The 25,401-nt window shown below is 40.8% G+C and overlaps 1 protein-coding gene across 5 annotated transcripts in view; it reads left to right on the top strand.

The window, feature by feature from the left end:
• Positions 1-24,398, top strand: part of DROSHA (drosha ribonuclease III) — a 109,589-nt gene extending 85,191 nt beyond the window's left edge. For all 5 annotated transcript variants that reach the window (XM_070411942.1, XM_070411939.1, XM_070411941.1 and 2 more), the window contains 9 exons: positions 2,573-2,617; positions 4,103-4,260; positions 5,384-5,489; positions 13,409-13,550; positions 15,377-15,459; positions 15,550-15,653; positions 18,296-18,388; positions 19,436-19,482; positions 23,432-24,398. In XM_070411942.1, coding sequence (XP_070268043.1) covers positions 2,573-2,617; positions 4,103-4,260; positions 5,384-5,489; positions 13,409-13,550; positions 15,377-15,459; positions 15,550-15,653; positions 18,296-18,388; positions 19,436-19,482; positions 23,432-23,562 — 909 coding nt within the window. In that variant the 3' untranslated portion in view covers positions 23,563-24,398. The remainder of the gene's footprint in view (positions 1-2,572; positions 2,618-4,102; positions 4,261-5,383; positions 5,490-13,408; positions 13,551-15,376; positions 15,460-15,549; positions 15,654-18,295; positions 18,389-19,435; positions 19,483-23,431) is intronic.
• Positions 24,399-25,401: the final 1,003 nt, after the last annotated feature.

Here is a 25,401-nt window from a genome sequence, read left to right as displayed (position 1 = left end):
TAAAAATTTTATCTTGAGATTGTTGAAAATATTACAGATGCCCCCCTTTCCTCCCATTGATCCCCTCCAATCCCCCTTCCCCCACCCTCAATTTTAAATTTTTTTAAAGAGTGGTTTTATGTTCACAGTAAAATTGAGAGTAAGGCACTGAAATTCGCCATATATTCTTTGCCCCCACACATACATAGCCTCCCCCATTTTATCAAGATCCCCACCAGAGTGGTACATTTGCTACAGTCAGGGAACATTGACACACATAATCCTGCAAACTCCATCCATCGTTCACATTAGGGTTCACTCTTGGTGCTCTACATTCTGTGGGTTTTGACAAATGTAGAATGCTAGGTATCCTTTATTATAGTGTCATTCAGGCTGTTTTCACTGCCCTAAAATCCTCTGTGCTCTGCCGATTAGGAGTGACCCTTTGGGGCCTGTACATTTGGAGACTTATTTGTGCATTTATGGTGCCCTGGTTCTAATTCCCTCCCTCTGCTACTTGATTTCTCATGTTCTTCTGGATACATCTGAAGAGTCACCTTCTCTGAAGCTTTATTTGACACCCACCCCCAGGCAGCATTTTCCTAGCACTTAGTGTATATTAAATTGTACTTATTTACCTTTATTCTTCTCCACCAGGCTTCTTTGAGGACAGGGATTGTGTCTTATCTTAGTAAGCTAATATATAACAGCTATTCAATAAAAATATACACAAATAGATGTCCCAAGAGTCAGTGAACATTTTCCATGAGAGCAAACTGAAGGTAGAGGCTTTGCCTAAAAGCTGATGAAGGTAGAACTGGGATTCCAATCTGGACCTTTTCCCTGACACCCAGGTGCAGCAGAACCTCGTCTCCGGGTGCAGAGAGGATGAAAGGAGACGGACACAGTGGAAATAGTCTTGTTGTGAGTGAGGTGTTATGCTGTTACACCGCACCAGCCATCAAATAGAAACACAGTGTTTTTGAGTGTAAAACACATAGAAGAAAGAAGAAAGACGAATCAGGAAGTCTGAGAATTTTGAGCTTCAGAGACGGGAGGTAGTCCGAAGAGATAGCTGTTCGTTGTTGCGGTTTAATGCTTCTTGACAGTAGCGTTTTCTGTGCCAGCACTGGGTTGTGCTTTGAGTTAATGCTCATGAGGCATCAGAGAGTACTTCGTACAGGTACTGAGATGCTGTTTTGTGCTTGAGGAAAGGGAGGCTCAGAGAGGTTAAGCCATGGCCAACATGGCATCAGAGTTGCACCCAGGCTGCCTGCCTCCAGAACTGGCAGGCTTCCCTAACACCATACTCCCTGGTTAAGGAAAGGTAAAGGTGATTATTTGGTCATTTGGGTGTGAGGTGAAAGATGCTCATTAAGGCACTTGTAGCTTGGATGAGAGGTCAGAACTGCAGCAGAGATGAACAAGGCATCCAGACGGAGGAGGTGGCTGAAGTGGGAGTAGAGAGCGCTCTGGAGGAGCTGGTGGTGATGAAGTCTGCAGGGAGGCTGAGGTCTGGTGGATGTTCCTTTGGGTGTGGGAGGAGGAAGAGAAGCACTGAGAGAACAGGAGAAAGTTGCCAGAAGGGAATGACATTCAGTATAATTCATGCCACTGAGAATTCGAGGGAAAGATTGGTTGTTAAGTTGGTTAAGAGAAGTCCTTTAAAATGCCTTAAAAGAATAGTTTGATGTTTAAGGTTGTTTTTTTTTTTTTAACACTGGCAAAAAACCCCACCCCAAGTGTATTTTATTAAGATGCAAGTTGTACTAAAGGATGAGGTATTTTTCCCCCTTGTCATCATGTGTCACAAGTGATAGTAAATTTTCTATACTTCACCCCATCCTTAAATTTTTGAAAAATATTTTTCCCTCTTAAAAAAACCCTCTGATTATTTATTTCAAAAACCTAACATCAAGGCCAGGGAGTAGATTCATTCAGAGCCTCCCCAGGGTCTAAAACGGCAAGAAAACCACTTTGATCCTGAGGAAGTTCTGATTATAACTCTCTCTAGATTTAAGTCAATGGCTTAAAAATGTACTGGGCTTTTCCACAAAATTCACTCATTCCCATTTTTTAAGTAAACATTTGTAGTGACTCACAGTACAAGTGTGGTCTTATTGACCTCAGAGTTTAGGAACTAGATGTGGGATATCTTCACTCTGTCTTCAAGCAGCTCATATGATAATGAACGACTACCTAAAATTAGGGACATTTGAATGAGTTTTGGTTACAAAAGGCACAGCTGATGCACATTTCTGGGGAATGGTAAACTAAAAATAGGATTAAAGTAGCACTTCACCCAGTGGTATTAGGTTAAGCAAACATGTAACTTAGTTTTAAAAGGTGTCTTTCACTCCTGGAGATGGGGTGGCTCTTTGCCTCCCTCGCTTAATAGGCTAATTGGAGTCACTATAGGCAGTTTGAGTGGTGAGTACACTTAAAAAAATTAGTTGCTAGCACTATTGAATTTTCAGTAAGTGGAGTCAGCATCTGAAACAGTTCAGGATTCCACATAACGGCGTTTTATTTAGTACTCTAGAGCGTGTTAAATGGCTCCCTTGAGCACTAAAGGCATCACTCCATTTTCCAGGACCTGCGAGAAGTCTGGCTCAATTATCCTCTCCACCCACTCCAGGTAAGTGTGGCCTCTGCTCTGCAGTGAGCTTTATAGCTCCTGGTATTCGTGTTACTTTAGTTTGCTTTTTTTTTTCCTGTCCTGCTTTTATTCTTAGATTCCCTTCAGTTTCATTATGACTTTAAGGTGGGGTGTCAGAACTGGAAAACTTCAGAACAGATAGTAAAATGACCCCATACATTGCATTTTCATGGTCTGGGGTGGGGTGGGTCTGCGATGTGTCTTCCCTTACAGGGCAGGAATAACTATTTGTGTGGTTGAGATCTGCTTCTCCCAAAAAGCGATATTCAAAGCTTATGCTGACTGCAGTATAGCTACACGCCTGCTGTTAAAGAGAAACTATGCAAGCAGGTCTGGGCTTATTACAAAGTAGAACAAAAACTAAATTAACATTGCTGACTTGTAACCTAATTCGGACCTTAGAAATTGAAGGCTTTGACTCAGATTGCGTAAATCATATTATAAATTAAAACTTTAGTACAGTGTGAAAACTTATTACTCAGATTTTAGAATTTAAAAGATCCACACGTTGTGACATCCTTTTCCCCAGTTGGTTTAAAAGTTCTTACTATTCTTTGTTTAATTTCCATTTTACTTTGGAGATATACATATATGTGTACATATGTATACATATATATACTCATATATACATGTTACATATGCATATATGCATATTGTGTATATAATAAAAATAATCATTAGTGACTGAACTCTCATGAGAGCCTTTAAAGAAATAAATGGCATTAATTCAAAGTACTTTAGAAATATTTCCGTAGTATGAAATTGCCCAAAGTTGTTGGAGATGTTCATTTCAATTACACTTTTCATATTTGCTCTCTGCCAGTTGTCAAAGGCTCATTATTACGTTGAGCACCTGCCTAGTGACATAATGCTCTCCATTGCAAGCCAAATCCAGTTTCAGTGATGCTCATTTGCCAAAATAGGATGGTCCCTAGAAGACACACAGCAGTCAAGTTACTCTAATGCAGTGGTTCTCAAAGGGCAGTACCCAGACCAGCAGGGAACTTATCAGAAAGGCCAGTTCTTGGTCCTCACCCCAGTCTACTGAATCAGAAACTCAGGGGTAGGACCTGACCACGGGCGTTTAACAAGCCCTGCAAGGTTCTGCTGAACACTAAAGTTTAAGAACCTCTGCTTTACTAGATACACATATTCTCTACCAGCAATTCTTCAGCGGGCCTCCTCCATGGAGAGTTAGTTTAATGCTTAGGATTTTGAACTATCTATGTACAGTACTTGGCCTTGAAATTTGATAGAAGATTGGAAAATATTATTTGAACCCTCTTTAAATATTAGGTTTGTTTGCCATTCTAAAGGATGAGAAAGAAGCCTTCCATGTTCATTGGCCTTTCAGAAATTTCCACCCAGGGGAGGAGGAATTTGCAAAACACTCTTCTAGAATTGGTAATTACTCTTGCAACCAAAAACTATACACGATTTTTACTTACTTCTCTTTCCCTGTAGCTGCAAGAGCCAAATACTGATCGACAACTTATTGAGACTTCTCCAGTCCTACAGAAACTTACTGAGTTTGAGGAAGCAATTGGAGTAATTTTTACTCATGTTCGGCTTCTGGCAAGAGCATTCACGTTGAGAACTGTGGGATTTAACCATCTGACCCTGTGAGTTAAAAGTACCCATGTCGTACCATTGTGACCATTTAAACTGACAGTCCCAAACCATTGGGACTTCATCCATATTTCTAGGAAATTGTGAGATGGATACTAGCCAGACAGTGGCGTGGACCAGGGGATATGCTCCAATCCAGTTACTTTTGCTTTCATGTCATGCATCTGATTTTTCCATTAAGTATAAGAGAAGTGTGAAGGGAGTAAACATTTTTTCTGTAAAGGGACAGATATTAAGTATTTGGGGCTTTAGAGGCCATGTGGTCTCTGTCTCAGTGATTCGATTCTGCCATAGTAGCATAAAAGCAGCCATAGAAAAAATAAAAATGGATGAACATGCTGGGTCCCAGTTTAACTTTATTTACAGAAACAGGCTATGGGCTGAATTAGGCCCTCCAACCCTTGCTCTACATGAGTGATTTAAAGATGAGCTAGTATAATAAAGAGCATAACCAAAATGTTATTTCTTTGCATGCTGTTTTATATTCAATTTTTTGTCAAATCAAATATCCGCAACTCTCTTTAAACTGTAAAGATTAAAGAATCTTGTCATAGTTTTTTAGCATTCTTAAACTAGATTCCAGATTTGATTAATGGAGTATATACAGGGGTGGGCAAAAGTAGACCAGCTGTTCATATGGGAAAATACAAAATAATAAATAATAATACAACAATAAACTCTGTTTTGCATACTCACAACTCTAAACCTACTTTTGCCACCCCATATTTCAATTAAAGAGATAAATTTTAGTAAAGAAAATTCTTGGACCTTTTTGCTTTGTTTTGTCTATATAGAGATTGTCTGTGCAAGATTGTTGTCTGTACTGTACTTTATCTTTCAATTGATACTCTCCAGCTTCTGATCAGGCACTATATACCAGTCTTTATGTTAGCAGTTGTTCAGTCTTTAGATAGTACTCACTTTACTCTTTTTTGAAACTCAACCTATATAGACTTAGACCTCTTCTCAACTTCAGGTCTTAGGAAATTATATTTAGTTTTGTGCTTTAAAGCAAGATAAACAAATACATTGGCTTTTAAAATATTGTCGTTTTAAAAAATTCTGGTTGTTTCGAAATCCTAATTGACCCCTTTACATTGATGTTTCTTTATTCAGAGGCCACAACCAGAGGATGGAATTCCTAGGCGACTCCATAATGCAGCTGGTAGCCACAGAGTACTTATTCATTCATTTCCCAGATCATCATGAAGGACACTTAACTGTGAGTTTGTATTAAGTCATTCCCTCCAATAAGATTGCTTTAATAGAAGGTTAGAAGAGCCAGATATCTAGTTATGTAATTGATGACTTAGTTCTTGGTGGCTTTAGCATGCATATCATATGTTTTTATTCATTTCTTTATGCAAATTGTGTACAAAGCAATATATGGTAAGAACTTACTTTATACTTTTTCATTTAGTGATTACTTTGTGCAAGACATTGAGCTAGGCTTCATGGGGGAAGCAAATATTAGTTGACACCTAGTCCACCCATAAAGAGTTTAAAAACTATTAGAAGTTAAAAATGTAAGTAAATAACTACAAATTCTATCTATCTATCTATCTATCTATCTATCATCTGTCTATCGTGTGTATGTGTTTACACATACATAAAGTGTAAGTTATATAAATACAAGGGAGAACCATCTTAAATGTTTTAAAGAGGCATAGGTAAGCTGCTGGCTTGTCCTCTTTAGGAAAAGATCAGGTTTCTTTTGAGTATGGAGTTCTAAGAAAGCTTCATTGATAAGGTGATGTTTGAGTCTTTAAAGTTAGCTAGTATTTGGCCTTTGGAAGTTAGTGGGAAGAAATTTCTATACAAAGTCATTCCACACATTGGGAATGCCAAAACAAGTGCACAGCATGACAAATCAGAAGGCAGAGAGGCAACAGGGACTCAGCAGTTTGCTAGACCATGGTGGAATTGAAAGGGACTTACAGAAACAAGTTTAATTGATGGGCAAAGTGAAACAGTTCCTGTTCCTCTCACTTTTGTCTCATTTTATAACGTTTTATTGAGCGTTTTTTATTTGCTGTGTACTTTTACTCTGTAAAACTGATCAGTAATATAGCTGAAATGGTGAACAAACGTACCTGGAAGCCAGTCATGATAGTCTCCAAAGCATAAGAAATAACTCTGGAATAGTCCCTCTAGAATTGGGCATTGAGAAAGCAAATACTTTACTGGGCAAAAGAAAAAGACAGTAGTCCCATCTTATCTGCGCTTTCACTTTTGCAGTTTCCATTTACCTGTGATCAAATTCCAATAAACTATTTATAAGTTTTAAGTTGTGTGCAGTTCTGAGTAGTGTGATGAAATCCTGTGCCGTTCCACACTTGCCCGGTATGTGAATCATTGCAAGCATGTCAAATATGCAACCCGCTGGCGTGAGTTTGACATGCTAGCAGATTCCTGCTGTGTATGCTACCTGTCCTCTCTTCCTCTCTTCCTGTAATATACTGTAATAAAATAACTTTTATTACAGTATATTGTTATAATTTTTCTATTTTATTATTAGTCATTATTGTTAGTCTCTTACTATGCCTACTGTATAAATGCAACTTTGTATAGGAAAACATAGTATATATAGGTTTTGGTATTTTTGCAGTTTGAGGCATCCAGTGGGGATCTTGGAAAGTATCCCCCTTGGAAGAGGGAGGCTTGCAGTAGTAGTGCACTATAATGCAGTTTGTTAGTGCACACTCTTTTTTATTATGCTTGAAGCAGATAACAAGTCTTTTGTACTTTGCATTCCTACAAATTTTATGCATGTTTTGCTTTGAATAGAATTGGATCTTATCTCTGCAACCATGAACCCTGGAAATAGTTTATATGAGACACAAATATTAGAATTAGAGAGACTATGGTGATTTGCTATGTTTAAATGTGATTTTTCTCAGCAGAATTTCTAAGCCCAACAAAATACGGTCCTTTCACTCACTCACTTGATGAATATTTATTATTGTGCTTCAACCATACCCCTTGAATCATTATATGAGAAATACGCAGTACTGTTATTTTAAATTTAATTTAAAAGGAACAGTTTGATTACCAGAGTTAACTGCTTTTGGATGGAAAAGAATTGTTTTCCTCTTGAGTTAATATTAAAACCTTAAGAACATATAAGCATATATCAGAAATAAATTAGTGTCTAGAATCTTGCTCTGTGTTAGGGAATCAATAAGTGCTCCTTCAGTATATTCCTCTAGGGAATAGACTTTGTAGCTGTCAGAATATCTGGTTGGTCTGAGAAATGGCCAAACCAAACCAAATGGCTTGAAGTAGTAATTCATTTTATGGCCATATAGAGACCACTGTTGAAAATGTGTGACTTAAGTATACACATTCATCGCTGTATTCACACAAGTTATTTATGAACTCTAGGATTTTGTGGAGGTGGGATATTGTAGATCAGTAAGTTCACTGCTTCCTGTCTTCGTCACTGCATACACACCTCCATACCCCTACCCCAGCATTGAAACCAAAACTCAGAAAGTTGTTCTGTCCAAGGTCTGGATAAAAATAAAACCAGGACTATGATAGTAACTCTGGTTTTGTATTTTTTCCAAAATCATTTCAATACCATAACTGTAGTTTTATTCAAAATGTGTTCATCAGCCTTGCTGTCTTAAAATGACAGTTTTTGGATAGCTTATTAAAAAGATGTTAACAAATGGCAAAATTATTATATATATAATGGTTTTTATTAACTATATTCACAGAAAGCATTGATAAAAGTCAATAGGACTAACAGATCTGCTGGCAAACAAAGATGATCTATCATCAGTTAAAGACATATTTCACTAACTCAGTGGTGAGAGTGCTTGCTTCCTCCCCCGGGAAGCACTGCCTCACATTGGCTTCTGTCACACTGCACTTTCTTGGGTTTCCTCTCACCTCTTTAGCTACTGTTTCTTAGCCTGTTCTTCTGCCTGCAGCCCGTTCTGCGTCCAGCCCTTGCTTCAGTTCCATCAGATGCCGGTTCTAACGGGACTTCAGTAATTCGCACTGAGAGGCATTAGTTAGCTTTGAGCCGTTGCCTTGCACACTGGTTTTACGGTGAATAAGGACAGTTGAGCAAATGAAATCATGGTTTTCAGGTTTTGAATGCTGATGGGGAAAAACATAGTGTTTTACAAGTTCAAGTCAAAATGGCCTCTTGGGGAGGAACATTGGGCTTATGTAATTGTTCTAGGATGACCGAATTTGATTGGAATGTAGAAGGAAGTGGTTCTAATTCATAGACTGAAGTTTTTGTTTTTTTGGGTAGAACCTACCCAGTAGAGTAAGGGTAAGTATAGTAAGAGGGACACAATGAGCATTTACTCAGACCAAAATGCCTGTCTTCCCACATTTTCAGGTTTTAACTTTTCAAGTTTTAATTCTTGCGTTCTTCTCAACCTTTACTCTAAGATACTGAGCTAAAAATAGTTGCTAACCCCATGCCTACTATGGTGGTGTGCACTAGCAAGATGAACTTTCAGAATTTTTTCTTTTTAGTGGAATAACTTGGGAGAATGAGAAAGCAAGGATTACAAATAAAAAGTTTGAAAACCGGTGATCTAATCCCCTCCTGCCACTTCCAGAGCACTAAGCATAAATCATTCAGACAAACGGTACCCTATCCACAAGATCTCCTTGAGAGGATAGATTCCACAGCCTCCTGGGTGAAAATTTCTGTCACTGGTATAATTTGCCTTCTGCATCCTGCCTGCTCGCATTTGTGTACCTTTTCTTTAGTTACCACGGGAAATGAAGAGCATCTGGCGACACTCCTAGTGTAATAGACCTGTGCGGCACATCCCTGTCACTTCTAATGATATATTCGGCTTTCACCCCATGCTGTCGTATTAAAGTCCTCCAAATAGTAATCACAGTCTACTTATTTCACACCAGGTGGCCCTCTGGTAGCTCTTGTCCCACAGCTGTGGGTTCCTCTTCAGCATCGAGAACGAGAGAGTGGTTGAAGGAGGAACGCCAATATGGTTTTTTTAGTTGTTTTAAACCAATAAACCTTTTCCTCATTAAAATTTAAGGTTTAAACTAATTATAAAAGACTGCTGTGCTGAGATAATAGAAAACATCCTGAATTCTCAGAAACAGAGTTTGAGATTTGGGATATTTATTTGGGTCCCTGCCAGTGCATCAGGAACTCAGCAGTTTTTTTCGCTGCTTTACAGAGAGCCCGGACTACAGCTTTCTTCATGTTTTCTGGTGATTTCAAATAAAAATAATTCTGCAGGGGGAGGGCGGCAGTTGGTTAAAAAGGAAGACAGCTTAGCATTTGGTAAAATGGAGAGCTTTGGAGACAGTGAGTGGATAGGTATACAGAACATTCTACAGAAGACAAATTCACAAGGATTCCTACAACTTCCTATAACCTTTTTGCTATAACCAGAGAGGAAGCATATCTTACCTAATGATGATGCTGTTATGGATAAAAGCGGCAGCAAACATTGCTGGGTGTTTATTATGTGCTGGTCCTTGTACTTGGATTGTATATTCGTTCACTCGAATCCTCATTACCACCCCGTGTGGCAGGTGGTTACTTCCCCCATTAAATAGATGCAGAAACCGAGCCTTAGAGAGAAATGGGAATTTATACAGGGTCACTTAGCCAGGAAGTGGTAGGGCCACAGTTTGAACCCAGGCAGCCTGGCACCAAGTCTTTTACTTTTTACTGCATATCTAACAGGAGGCAATGTTTGCAAAATAGTCTTGATAGCTATCGCATGCCCAATTGGGTGCTTAATGTTTGTTTTCTAAACTTCTGCTAAAAAGTAAAAAAACAGATATTTATAGCATCAACATCTGCAGGCTTTCTAACCTCATGTCTTGCCCCCTTCATATTCATCCACCCCTTCAAAAATCATCTCTCTGAAATAAAAAAAGTCTTTGCCACTGCTCCCTTTTGACACCTTTTGGGATTCCTCCCCAAAGCAGGAAATCACAGAGTTCTTTATATCACCCACAAGGCCCTCTCTGCCCAGAGGCTGGCCAGCCTCACCTGTGTTAGCTCTCCTGCACTCAGCCCTGGCTTCTCCTCCACTTCCAGCCAGTAATCACCCTGCTGTGTCATGGTCCCCAGAGCTGTTCCCTCTTCCTGGAAAACCCTTCCCCACTGTCTCGTCCATCCAGGCTGCTGTAACAAAATACCACAGACTGGGTGGCTCATGAACAGTAATTGGTTGCTCACAGTTCTGGAGGCCGGAAGTCCAAGGTCACAGTACCCACGTGGTCAGGTGAGGGCCCTTTCCAGAGTGCAGACTTTCATTGTATACTAACGTGGAGGAAGCGGCTGGAGAGCTCTCTGGGGCTTCGTTTATAAGGGCATTAATCCCATTCATGAGGCCTGCACCCTCGTGACCTAATCACCTCCTAAAGGCCCCGATACCATCATCTTTAGGGGTTAGGATTTCAACATACGCATTTTAGGGGGACACAGAGATTCAGACCACAGCACCCACTCTCCTGGCAGACTCATTCTTTTTCAGTTCTGACTCAATATTAGTCAGAATCAAGCTACATGAAAAAAATTTTAAATGCATATGTTCAGGTCACATCCCCAGAAATTCGAATTCCTTGGTTCTTGGAAGAGGTCTGAGCACCATGTCTCAAAAGTGACTGATGGAACAGTCAGTGAGCCTCTGAAACGTTTGTACCCGGGCAGGTCCTGCAGGGGCTGGTGCTGTCACCGCAGCTTCCACGGCGTGTCGCAGTGGCCGGTCTGTGTGTTAGTTCTGGCAGAGGTTAGCATTCCCCAGAGGGCAGCCTGGGCCTCAGCTCTCAGCTCTCAGCACAGGGCGTAGCCTAGCCTCGGCCTCCACACAGCACGCTGCGCTGCCGTGACCTCTGGGGGTGTTCTGCCTTGCGGTCCCCTTGATCCCACTGGTTGGCAAGCAGCACGGTTCATTAGGAAGCAGAGTCCAGCAAAGGCCAAGGGTGCAAGTTGTTATTTAAAGTATTGCCATTCAGACTTTTTGTGTAGGTAAAGCATGAGGTCTTACCTCTTTTCAACTCATCTAAATTTGTACTGACTCTTAAAATATGGGTGACTTACAGCTTCCTTCCCCCCGCCCCCCCAATGACTTAGTTCAGGCTGAGTCTTGACAAAAGATCTCACTTTCTGCTGGCCATCCTGCTGCTTTGAGACCTGTCAGGGTGTATTTTAAATAAAATCCGAGCATTCCTGTATCATCCTCACTGCTTTCTTCCTTCCCTGCAGACAGCGCTGCTGCACAGCACAGGGTGGGCCCTAGGCTGGCAGGTGGCCGTGGGGGCCCAGTGATCGGTGCTCATGTGTGCGTCAGGCTTGTTGATTCTGAGGCACGGAACCTCCCTATTGCAGCCTAAATAAGAGTTTTCTCCTCTCAGCAAACTCACATATTGAGCGAGAACCCGACTTGCTCAGCTCTGCCATATTTTCAAAATAGCCCTCCTACTCCCCCAGGGCCTCTGCTTGGAGAACCCTGCCCCTGCCAGTAGAAATCCAAACCGAAAAGGATGTCTCCCTTCCGGCTCAATTATTCTGTAATTACAAGATATTAGGCGGGTGGGCTCCCTTATTGGTTGGGTCTCCTATTAACGTTATGTGCTAGGCCTTTTTAATTTTGAGCTTCTCCGTGGATATTAGTTTTAATGAAACACTATATTGAAGAAAAGAGTTGGGAGAAATAGGAGAAGGATGGGAGCAAATACAAGCGAAGAATAAATAGTCTGTAACTCAACAGCAAGCATGGCTTATGAAGATCAAGTTGTAATTCTGCTTCATGAATCATTGTCAGACAAATTAAGAACATATTGTTTCTTATTTATCTATTGTCAAGGATGCAATCTCAAGCATTGAGAATAAATCCAGATTTTCATAAGCTTAGTTGACACGATGGAGCCACAGAGCATAAAACTTGCATCTAATAAAGTGGGATTTGGAGCGGCGGGGGGATGATATAAAACCAGTCCCGCTCGCAGCTGCTTCCTGCTGGCTCCTTGGCCCTGGTGCCAGGGATGTTTCTAAATAGCGAGGAATTGTAACAGATGAAGAATTTGTTATATCTGTTGATAGAAAAGTCCTAGCTATTGATACATTATTCCCCCAAATCTGAGAGATTGGGGACACTTATTTTCAGATTTGCTGGGTGAGTTCCCATCTTTGTACCTACCCCTCCTGCCATGTGTCTCCCTCCCCTCTTCCCCTAGTATGAGTGGTTAGTGAGTGTTAAAATCCCAAACCAGGCATGTTTTATGGGCACCTCTCCCATGGGTTGGTTGCATAATTTTCATGCACTGCTTAGTGTTACTACTTGGATAGTAATAGAGGACTCTAGTTCACTGAAATTCTTCATAGAAATTTTTGTTTTGAGTTCCTGAAGTTAAACTATGAAAATTATATTTTCACCTGATTACAGATATAGGGTCTCAGTTTGAAAAACTGTACTTAGGATATGTGGTAGTAACCTTTAAAATAATAAAAGTAAAAATGTAGTAAATAATTTAAATAGTACTTACTAAATCATCACTTCCCCAAATACTGTAATATCAAAATTAGCATTGGTGCCACAAAACTTGAGGCTTACTTTAGACTTTTTAAAAATGCTCTTTTAAAACTAATGCTCCGTGGTAGAAAGCAAGTGGAGTTTGCTGGGTGGGAGGCGGATTGTATTACTTGATTGCAAAGGACCACAGGGAACTTGTTTGGGGTGATGGAACCATAGAAGGTTGTCAAAACTCATCTGACTGTACTTAAATGGTGAGTTTTATTGTATGTAAATTATACTTCAGTAAAGTTGATTTTAAATAATTTTAATGCTCCTTTGTTTAATAGCATTACACTTAATGGAAGCTATGACCTTTAAAATAGTACAGCATACCCAGCAACACTGGCCACTGCAACTAAACAACCAAATGAGCTATTTAAGTGTCAGTCAGGCAAAGTCCTGGAGTAGAGGGAGCTATTAGGGAGAAGTTCGGAGTGTATGGAGTTTGTCACTGCTGCTGGGGTGTATGTGTGGGGGGTGGGGAGGCCTGCAGACTTAAATAGTCACTTCCTCTGTCGGTCTCGGGCTGCTTGGTCCCAACACCAGGAGCAAGAAAGACACCAGAAGTGAAATGGTTTCTAACTGCATCTCCATTCCTTTTGGCCAGTTGCTGCGAAGCTCTCTGGTGAATAACAGGACCCAAGCCAAGGTGGCGGAGGAGCTGGGCATGCAGGAGTACGCCATCACCAACGACAAGACCAAGAGGCCCGTGGCCCTGAGGACCAAGACGCTGGCAGACCTTTTGGAATGTGAGTCATACAGCAGGAAGCTGTTTGAACCTGCAAATTCAGAGTTGAAATCAAAAGGACCAACATTCATCTTCCGTTTTCTCATTATTATTGTTCTGACTAAAGACACCTCTTTCCTATTTTAATTTGTATTTATGCTTTCCTCCAAAGCTTATTTGAAGGAGAATAATTTGAAATTAAGACATTTGAATAATGCAGTTTATGTTCAGTCTGTGTTCAATGATGCACCCGCACCCCCCTCCACACCCCTCCACCCTAATGCTCAGCCACCACATCCCTGTGGGAAACAGTAACAGAATATGAAGATTGTAATAGTGAATCAGATTTTTTTTGCCACCCAGCAGCCTTTATATAGGGTTATAGAAGAAAGAAAGATAATTTACTCACTAAATACTAAAACTAATAACCATTGTTTTGAATGAGCTCAAAGCTCTATGGACAAATGTCATATTTTACACTTCCTGATATGGTCTGTTGGCATTATGAATAATCCTGTTATAGCTAACTAAAGGATTATACACATAACTTATTGTTTCTGATAATACTTAAAAATAAGTGGGCCATACCCTGAACCTTGAAACTTTTTAATGTTAGTGTATTTTTGACAGTTGGAATTATATACAGATATTAAAGTCTACTATTCAAAAGCTGCTCATTTACAAAGTGTAAAGGCAGTCTGACTAATGAACCTAAAAAAACTTGTTTTTCAATTAAAATAAAGTATCTTAAAGGTTAAAATTATTAAACAATTAAGTTTAGAGAACATTCCCACTGGCTTTTTTTTTTTAAGCTCAATGAAAGCTATTTTTATTCTTTTAAAAACTCGCCATTTTCTAACCGGTTTGGCTCAGTGGATAGAGCGTTGGCCTGCAACTTGAAGGGTCCCAGGTTCGATTCCGGTCAGGGGCATGTACCTTGGTTGCGGGCACATCCCCAGCGGGGGGTGTGCAGGAGGCAGCTGATCGATGTTTCTAACTCTCTACCTCTCTCCCTTCCTCTCTGTAAAAAATTAATAAAGTATATTTAAAAAAAAAAAAAAAGCCTTAAAGGGTTTTGCTCAGTGGATAGAGCGTCAGCCTGCGGCCTGAAAGGTCCCAGGTTTGATTCCGGTCAAGGCATGTACCTTGGTTGTGGGCAACATCCCCAGTAGGGGGTGTGCAGGAGGCAGCTGATCGATGTTTCTCTCTCATCGATGTTTCTAACTCTCTATCTCTCTCCTTTCCTCTCTGTAAAAAAAAAAAAATCAATAAAATATATTTAAAACAAAAACAAAAAAAAACTCGCCATTTGTTTACTTGGTTAAAGTAACTTTTAATGAAATTGTCTTTGAGATCACCATTTATTAATGGAAAGTTAGATATATTGTTATAGTCATTAAGCCCAGTATTACATTTCTCTGTGTTTGAGCAGATTGAATCTATAAATTGTCTCATTTCTGTTCCTAAAATGTAGCTCAGACCTTTGTAAATGGGTGACCTCCTCAAGATTGGTGTTGAGAATGGCAGGCCGCAAGGATGTGCTCATTCTGGTGTCAGATCTGATCATCAAGTTTTATTTGATGTTAACACAGTTGTGTTTCCAGATATCATTCTTACCCTGATGTACAATAGCATTTAGTCTATCATCTTAACTAACATAATATAGTCCTTAACCAAACTTAATTTGGTCTTTGTACCTCATAACTTTGCATCTTAATCACACACCTATATTGTTGCTTCTAATATTAGTGATAAAGAGTTCTTGTTAAAAGAAAGATGAAATGGTAATTTCATCTTTCTGGTAGATGGCAGTGCATTGTATTTATTTTTAAATGTTCTCTTTTTCAGCATTTATTGCAGCATTGTATATTGACAAGGATTTGGAATATGTCCATACTTTCATGAATGTTTGTTTCTTTCCACGATTAAAAGTAAGCTCATATAAAATTTAAATTGGTTGTATGTGTTATACATGGTGATCCCAAAACCATTACTAAATGCTCTTTGGGGACTTGCTACAGGAGTTCATTTTGAATCAGGATTGGAATGACCCCAAATCCCAGCTTCAGCAGTGTTGTCTGACACTTAGGACGGAAGGAAAAGAACCAGACATTCCTCTGTACAAGTGAGTACTCTCGGCCCACAGGCCATCCGTTCCGGGAGCTTAGAGATGATGCTCTGGTTGTGTGGAGGGAAAACTAGTCACTGTGGTGACTGTGATCAGGGCCCCAGATTGGGACTTCTTAACTCGCACTCGGCCCAACACTGAAACTCTTTGGGCCTCTCAGTCTTACAGCTCGAAGTAAGTGGGTCACATTTGATTATCTAAGCTTTTCCCATGTCTATAATGGTGTTAGAACTACTCCCTGTGAGGAAGACATACGAAGGTTAGGAGACTGATATAAGAGCAATTCAGATGAAATAGTTGTTAGATACATTTTTGTATCTTTATTAAAATAAATAAATAAATAAATAAATAAATAAATAAATAAATAAATATATATTATTGATTTCAGAGAGGAAGGGAGAGGGAGAGAGAGATAGAAACATCAATGATGAGACAGAATCATTGATTGGCTGCCTCCTGCATGCCCCCTATTGGGGATTGAACCCACAACCTGGGCATGTGCCCTGACCAGGAATCGAACCATGACCTCCTGGTTCATAGGTCAATGGTCAACCACAGGCCGGGCTGTCTTCTTATTTCTTGTAACCTCTGCTGTGTGACTGGATTGGAAGTTTGTGTCTGCTTAATTAGTAACAGGACTTGAGTGTCCCTGTCCACCTCCTTGCAGCCTGTCAGCCTCTCCCTGTGGCCTGACAGATTCGCTCTCTTAGGCCGTCACTGTAAGAAGCGGGCAGTTCTCATTGCTGCTGTTATTCAAATATTTGGAACTTTTCTTCTCAGAATGTGTATCAAAAGCTGCCATGTACTTTAGAATATCGTTAGTGACAAATCTTTATTCTTTGAGTGATAACCAGAAATTCAATAGGAATTCGGGGCAGTATACACAGAACCCCGGCTTTGATGAAAACAGCAGGTTTGACTCAGAAGCTGAGTAATTATCTGGAGGCGCTCACACGTTGATTCAGAAGGTGATTTCAAAGAGGAATTACAAAAAGGAAGAATTATCCAAATAGGTGGGGTGCCTCCCAAAGCGTTATCTGGATGCGCGTTTTTGAGGATATAAAAACCCAGTCCCAGTACTGGTTCACCGCTTGTCTATACACACAAGGTTGCAGGTACACACACTTGTGTGATTATTCCATATGGAATAGAAGCCCCCTTGCCTCCGACCTTTTCCAACTTCCGAAAACTCAAGAAAAAACACCCGAGTGGCAACAGGGAATTTTAAATCCTTTTATATGTTGTTATTTAACAGTCACAACCCAATATAGGCTTTCTCCCTAAAAGAAAAACTGAGGCCAGGAGAAATTTGTGTCACCCACAGAAAGCTACTATACATTGTCCCAAGAAATTGTCACTGCTAAACAATGTTTCCTTTATTGGAGAAAAAACTCCTAGTGTTTAGAAATAGTACTTTCATATGTGCCTAATAAGCATAATGAGTATCCCAACTGTATAACATGAAAGGCTCTGAGTCTTTCCTCATCAAAGTGATAATTAAAATTGAAGAAACAAACTGGGGAAGATAAACTTCCAGTGGCGCAGGCATGATTACTGTAATAAGTGCTACCTTACAGCCGCCGCATGCTTTCATCCCACGGAGATGTAAACACACAGGAAATGACGGCTCCCTTCTCATAAATCCCCAGTGAAAGCCCAGGTGAGCTTGTCCCTCATCGAGATGAAGGGCTTGTTAAACATAGTTTTTCCAAGATTAACGGGTCCGTTCCATTTTCTTTTGTCGGCTACTTTTAATTTCCCTTTTCCACGAAGTTATCAGTTTCCCCGCATTTGAGATCTGCACCATGTCATTAAAATGCACAGTACCTAGAGTTTTGTTTTTTGGCACTTGAGCGCTCAGCATTATAGCATGCCTCTGAAATGATCTCGGATGTTTCAGAAATTAAATACACTTTCCGATCTTTCAGATAGGATAAGAGACATCAGGAAGAGTCCATAAAGGATGTGAAACCATTCAGACGTGGCTCGAGGTGTATTACCCAGATTCTTATTGTTTTTAGCTGTGCTGAGCACCGAACAATGAACAGACCAATATGGTTCCCTTTCCACTGAGAAAAGTTCATTTTATGATACTTGGGATATGCAGGCTTCGACATTGCTTAAAACTATTTTCCGCCTCACTGTTAGCCTTCAGATACTATTTATGATTTATACTATTTATACTTTAGGGGGAAATGTATACAAATCTGTGTTAGAATTTTTTAAATTTCCTATTTCAAAAGCTCTCTATATTTGTCAGGCTTAGCAAATACAAAATTTACTCCTTTAATTTTCGTATTACTTTTTCCTTCCTCTGTCTAAGCCAGCCGTGGGCAAACTACGGCCCGCGGGCTGGATCCGGCCCGTTTGAAATGAATAAAACTAAAAAAAAAAAAAAGACCGTACTCTTTTATGTAATGATGTTTACTTTGAATTTATATTAGTTCACACAAACACTCCATCCATGCTTTTGTCCCGGCCCTCCGGTCCAGTTTAAGAACCCATTGTGGCCCTCGAGTCAAAAAGTTTGCCCACCCCTGGTCTAAGCAATAAGTACATGTTTTTCTTGGAGTTACATATTAGCAAAAACAACTAAATAACACTTTCCCATAATTGATCTTCTTCCCTTTCCCTCTCAGGACTCTGCAAACGGTGGGGCCATCCCACGCTAGAACCTACACGGTGGCTGTTTACTTCAAGGGAGAAAGAATAGGCTGTGGGAAGGGACCAAGGTAGGAGAAGCTGCCTTTAATCTCTTCGCATGAGAAGTCCCTGCTTGGCATTTTCAAACTCTGCAGTCTGTCTTGTTAAATTAGAGTATATCTCAGTGATGGCGAACCTATGACACGCGTGTCAGAGGTGACACGCAAACTCATTGTTTTGGTTGATTTTTCTTTGTTAAATGGCATTTAAATATATAAAATAAATATCAAAAATATAAGTCTTTGTTTTACTATGGTTGCAAATATCAAAAAAATTCTATATGTGACACGGCACCAGAGTTAAGTTAGGGTTTTTCAAAATGCTGACACGCCGAGCTCAAAAGGTTCGCCATCACTGGTATAGAATGTTCGAGGGTAATAAAGTGAATCTCAAGGATTAATGTCTCCGCCAAGCCCAGCCCCCAAACCTGAGCATCTGCCTTGGATGTTGGAAATGCCATTGCTGAAGGGGCTTTGGCTACCTTTAGAAAACCACATTATCTGGTGCACAGGTCAGGGCTGTCCTGTTTTAGTTGCCCGCCCAACAGAGAACCCCACGTTGCTGCAAGCACTTTAAGAAATGTCCTGTGTGACGTCATTAGGCATTTGACCTCTTAGTGCCACTCGAGCTTTGTGGAAATGCTAATGTCTTCAGGTGAAAAGAATTTTGTGTATTATCACCTTTCTTTGAACCCTCTAATCTATGTGTTAAACTGAGAAGTGATTAGAAGTCTGTCTATACCTATATTTTTTACTCTTTGCCTCTTTAAGCTTTACACTGAGGATATTCAAATTTAAGTAGGAAATACTTCAAGTGTAATATAAATGGAAGGCATTTTACTGCAGTATTAAAAGTGTGGAACGAGTACCTTAAACAGGCTTGAGCAAATAAATGATATTTCTGCATGCCCTTGTGTATATTCCTATCTGCAGTTCAGTATGTGACAGTAGAAGTAATTAGATAAATTTTATGTGCCAAACATGAAAATCAGCCTGAATAATGTGTAGCCATACCATTTGTTTTTGAAAAAAAACTCTTTAAATTAAAGTGCACCTTACCTATATTTGATTTAACAGTATCCAGCAAGCGGAAATGGGAGCAGCAATGGATGCACTTGAAAAATGTAAGCCTATCTCTTTTTCTATAATTATATGTTCATAATGTAATGAGTGTTTTATGGGAGGAAAATGGGAAAATAGAAAAATGGTAAGTACTGATAAAATGTGATCTTCTTTTCTTCATAATTAGTCTTCACAGAGAGTGCAGTAGAATGTGAGATATGTATAAATGGGCTTATAATTTTATAAAAGTGCCCCTGAATGCCTTTTGATGTTCATTTTCCTTTTTTGCATAGAGTCACACTCTCAGCCCAGGTACCCCATGTGAACAACCTAATGTATTTCTTTCCATAGATTTCTAAAATCTTACACATGCAAAGGATTTTTCCTTTTAGTTTTTGGCCATTGTTTTATGGAAATGGGATATCTACATACTTACGTGCATCGTTCTTTTCTTGCTCATTTTGGGCAGCCTTGCCGGGTATAGTGGCTTCAGTTTGCATTATAGTTCATGCTGTAAATGTACCATAGTTTATTCAGGTTTTCATTATTTTGTTATTGGTGGACACTTTGTTTCTGGTTTTTCACCACTGTCGACAGTAAATATGTATATACTCATGCTTTTAGTTCTGTGGGAGAGATTTCCCAGAGTGGGATGGCTGGATTGAAGAAACTTCAATTACATAATTGGCCATGTATGGAACTGCGTAGTCTTTTGTAAATTGAAGGTTTAAGTGCAAGAAATTTTTCTTCTGAGGTGTATTGTGCTGCACAGCAGAACCTGTGGCAAAACATGACAAAGCTATTCGATTATGCTTCAAGCTCGATTATGCTTCAAGTACCAGCTGAAGGTGGGAGAGAGCAGAGTGCAGGAAGCTGACAGTGAAGAGGCCCAGATTCTCAGCCATGGGGGATTCCAGGAAGGGCAGGGGGCCAGCAGCGTGGGAACCCAGCATGGGAACCTAGGCAAGGGGAGCAGGGAGGAGGCAGTGGGGTGGAAGCTGGTGTTACCGTGTCCAGTGATCATGGGATTTTCACTGAGAGTTTCAGTTGACTGGTGGGGAACTTTTACATCTAACCTATATTGTACAACCCTAATATGCAAATAGACCGAACAGTGGAACAACTGGTTGCTATGACACGCACTGACCACCAGGGGGCAGACACTCAAAACAGGAGCTGCCCCCTGTTGGTCAGTGCTCTCCCACAGGGGAGCGCCGCTCAGCCAGAAGCTGCCAAAAGCCGGGCTCACGGCTGGCAAGCGCAGCTGTGGTACTGGGAGCCTCTGCCACCACAGCAGAGGACCTCCCCGCTGCCGCCCGCCCCAGTGCATGAATGTCGTGCACCGGGCCTCTAGTTATATATAATGCGCAATCATGTATTGAAATACAAGTGAGGTTCCATTTTCTATGACAAGATTGTTAAGTGCTTCCCAGCCGTTGAAGCACTTCACTCCAACCTGTATGTGTGGGGCATTCTCAGAATAGGCTTTTCCTCCAGCACTGTTTTACCACTGAAAGCTAACAAAAAATTCTAAGAATAACCTGCAACAATCTTACTGTGGAAAAGGGGTGTACATTTGTGAGTACACGAAACAGAGTTTCTTTTTGTATTATTATTTATTAATTACTATATTACTTTCCATACAAACAACTGTAAAACTACTGTTGCCCCACCCTGTGTTTTTCTAAGGCTAATAACACAAGAAAATGCTTATCCTATATAATAAAAGGGTAATACGCAAATTGACCCTAACAGCAGAATGACTGGGAATGACTGGTCACTATGACACACACCAACCACCAAGGGGACAGATGCTCAGTGCAGGAGCTGCCCTCTGGTGGTCAGTGCGCTCCCACAGGGAGAGCTCTGCTCAGCCACAAGCCAGGCTGATGGCTGTCAGCACAGCAGTGGTGGCGGGAGCCTCTCTCGCCTCCTGAGCAGCGCTAAGGATGTCCGACTGCAGCTTAGGCCTGCTCCTCGCTGGCAAGTGGACATCCCCCGAGGGCTCCTGGGCTGCCAGAGGGATGTCTGACTGCCAGCAGGGATCGGGCCTAAGCCAGCAGGTAGGCATCCCTTGAGGGGTCCCAGACTGCGAGAGGGCACAGGCCGGGCTGAGGGACCCCCCTGCTCCTCGCTGGCAAGTGGACGTCCCCCGAGGGCTCCTGGGCTGCCAGAGGGATGTCTGACTGCCAGCGGGGATGGGCCTAAGCCAGCAGGTGGACATCCCCCAAGGGGTCCCAGACTGTGAGAGGGCACAGGCCGGGATGAGGGACCCCCCCGAGTGCACAAATTTTTGTGCACCAGGCCTCTAGTAGTAGAATAAGTGGAAACCAGCGTATCCATAAAGCATACATACACTGTACTCTGGTAGTGGAAGGGAGGAAGGGGACACGCTTTTATGTGTTTGTGTGTCTGTGTAACACATACACACTTTTACAGTGTGCATGTATGTGTGTAGTATAACCAGACTTCATAGGAAAAGGGCTATAAGGACGTATTCTAAAAGCTTATCAGTGGTTAGATCTGAGTAAGAGGATTTTGTTTTAGCTATGGATTAAGTTTTACAATAGAAGTTACTGAGGAAGTAGAAACTTGCTCAACAGCTGACTTTTTGGGATTTGTTTGAATTATATCTTTAAAAATACTTACAGTATTTGAAACCTGTTTTATAGAACACAAAAAGAATCAGTTAAAAAAAAAAATAAAGACACCTATGAAATGCCAGAACTATATCATCCAAAAAAAAATCAGTTTAATATCATTTGGGGGGGTAGGATTTTATTACTGTTTTATTTCTAAGATACGGGTGCCATTATGTTCCTTTTTTGTTTAAAATCAATCACTGACTCTCAGTTAGTCAAGATCTCGATTGATTCACCACCTGCCTTTCAGGTGCTTTTCCTGCCACCCTGTCCCTGTCCCTTCTCTCATCTGGGGAGAGGATGGGATGCTGTGTAGAAGGGGGGGACTTAGGAATATGATATATACTTGTACCCACTTTTATTATGCTTCAACCATAACAGAAACAAAAATGCTTTCCCCCAGGCATGCTGTGTGCTCCCACACCTCTGATTCTTCATTCTTTATATGTGAAATATACCTCTGTGTCTCACAGTGCCTTGCCCGGGCAGGACAGCGCCCTCTTTCCCAGTGACTGCATAGCTGTGTGGCTCTCATCACGCTTGCCTCCTATTGTGATGTCTGTTGTTGAAGTGTGTGTGGACTAGGAGTGTAAAGTGACTATTTCTCATTCCATACTTGATTTCTTACCTATTGCTGCACTCGCCACAGACCACAAGTGAATTGTAAGATTTTAAAATCTTAGTTAGGATTTCGACTGTGTCAGCACCCTTGCACGGGGTCAGATATCAGCCTAAATCTGGCTTCAGCTCTGCCCCTGAGTGGTGTGTCTCCGTTCACGGATACAAGTGCTTTCCTTGAGTTGCTGTTGCTGATGCCGCTCTGGGCTTCTTATGGTGAACTTGACCAATAGAATGACCAGAAATAGCGACTGAGAATGTAGTCTCCCTTTGCCCATCTGATCTTTTCTTGCTCTTTTCAGAAACTTTAATTCTTGGTAAATAATGGTGTGATGATATCATTGTTTGTTTGATGTTTTTGCCTCGAGCTTTGCGAAAATATACAACTCCATTTTGCTATATCCTTTACTCTCTTCCTGAAAATCACTGCTTGCTAAGAGAACTGTGCTAAGACGCCCACCCAGAGTCATTCTGACGCCGCATGTCTGTGTTTTAACATTGCTGTATGTCTCCGAGCTTTTTATACTCCAGTTCACGTCAGACATTGTGATCTCGAATCGGGGGTGCTGACCCAGACCTCCATGTATTTCTGAGTAATAAAAGAATAGGGGAAGAAAAGGAACAACATTTTTTTTTCTCTTGCCTTACAAAAGACAGCTGTCTATATTTCATATGAATATGTGTTTGTGTGTGTTTAGTTTGCACTAGTGGCTATCCTTTATTAAGTATAAAATATATCTCCTCGTGTCAGATAACTTTCCCCAGATGGCCCATCAGAAGCGGTTCATTGAACGGAAATACAGACAAGAGTTAAAAGAAATGAGGTGGGAAAGAGAACATCAAGAGAAAGAGCCAGATGAGACCGAAGACATAAAGAAATAAAGGAGGACACGGACATCATGGCGTATTTACTTGCTTAATAACTGTGACTGTTGCCCATTGAGTTGTACTCCAGTTTTTCTACAGACAATGAATGAAGTGTGTGGTTGAAATAAAGCCCAGTCAAATCACTATTGTTGTTTTACTGGTTTTATATTCTGTTTTTAGCTGGGTGGTCTTTATTACCAGGTATTTGATTTCTTTTTAATGGAAACCTTCACTTTAGCAGATATTTGTATTCCCTTTTATTTTTTTCTTTAAACAATAAAATTTTAAAAGTTTATTCTGTGTGGAATAGATCCTGTTTTTCTATCTCTGAGATTATTACCTGAGACTTTCAGCTGACAAGTGAAAAATTCACTTTACCAGATATTTGGATTACTCTCTACTAACATGTATACTTTTTAAAATCTCTGGATTATTAACTAGATATTTTTAGCTTGCATGTGGATGTTTATCAAGTTCTCAGCTGCAAATATTGAATTTCACCTTCTCTAAGCAGTGAATCCTTTGTAAATGGATAATGTTTAACTGGCTAACAGGAGAGGGAAAGACATATTTGAGTCACATATATTCTTTGAGTCATTAGAATAGGGATGAAGTCAGGACTCTAAGCCAAACCCTTTAAGAAGTTTATAGATGGACTTCAGGGAAGTTTCAGAACCTCCTGAAATTTTATGTGTGTTTGGGTTTGGGGAGTGGGTGGGGAGCTGGAAGAGAGGGTTCATGGCTCTCATCAGTTCAAAGTGGTCCCTGCAACAAAGGGTTAACAATTATATTAAAAGATACGACATTTTAAAAAAATGTTATTTTATACTGGACATCACTGGTTTCTTATTAATAAAGGCAAAACTTTCTTTTGAATGAGTTGTCATTCGTTATTTTAGCAAATATATAGTGAGTGCCTACTATATTTCAGGCACTGTTCTAGGCTCTGGGGCTACAACAGCAATGAACAAAATGCACGCGCGCGCACACACACACGTACACACACATCAAAGAGAAGCATGAGAGAGAAGACCTCGATAGGGTTTTTAATTTGTTAATCATAACAATGTAAGATGGTGCCTGTAAGAAAAGGTTGCCCTGCCCACCTTCTCCCACAGACAGCAGTACTGGGAGGGAGAGAAAGCTGGATTCATCAGGTGTTCCTGAAAATGTATAAGCAAACGCAGGGAAAACATGACTTCTTTTTAAACATACACTTTCACTAGTCCTGCATGTGCATCAAAATAATGCCAAAACCAACGTGCAGTTCACGACTTTTTCTTGGACTCTGGCATTTCCTCTCTTGAGTGTTCTGGCCCCGCTAGGGTTCTCTCTCCATGTTAATATCTCTTGAAACCTGAAGAAGTCAAGTCCACAAGACATGAGAGTCTCTGATGCATTAAAATCTAACAAACGCCATCAGCACAGATTAGCCCTGCTGGCTCTAGCCTCATGGACAACTCAGCAGGCCCCCATGACCACAGTTCCCACCCTGCCTCCTGCCCAACACAACCCAGTCTTCTCACCTCCCAGTTCTCATCACGAGAAGTGCCAGTGAGAGTGTGAGATCATACATTAATTCACCCGTGTTAAGTGCTGTTATTCGTAGAGGCCGGAGGTCTCTTTGGGGAGACCTTAAATGATGGTGCATCTGCAGACCAAGGGCCTTTAAGTGGGCCTGGGAGGGGGAGGAGGAGGAGTGGGCCAGACAGGGAAGGCTTTACAATATTTAATATTTGAGATAACGGGACTTTGAAGATGAGAGGGAGCGTGTAAGGTAGGGGAGGACATTTCCCCCCAAGGGAGCAACAGGATTAGGTAGAAGACTATGGTTCAGGAGCCTAGTGTGTTATT

The sequence above is a fragment of the Myotis yumanensis genome, unplaced genomic scaffold (genome assembly GCF_028538775.1).
Source record: "Myotis yumanensis isolate MYYU_CA2020_CCGP unplaced genomic scaffold, mMyoYum1.0.hap1 SCAF_4, whole genome shotgun sequence".
NCBI classification, from domain to species: domain Eukaryota; kingdom Metazoa; phylum Chordata; class Mammalia; order Chiroptera; family Vespertilionidae; genus Myotis; species Myotis yumanensis.
This window is presented reverse-complemented; position numbering and strand designations above follow the sequence as displayed.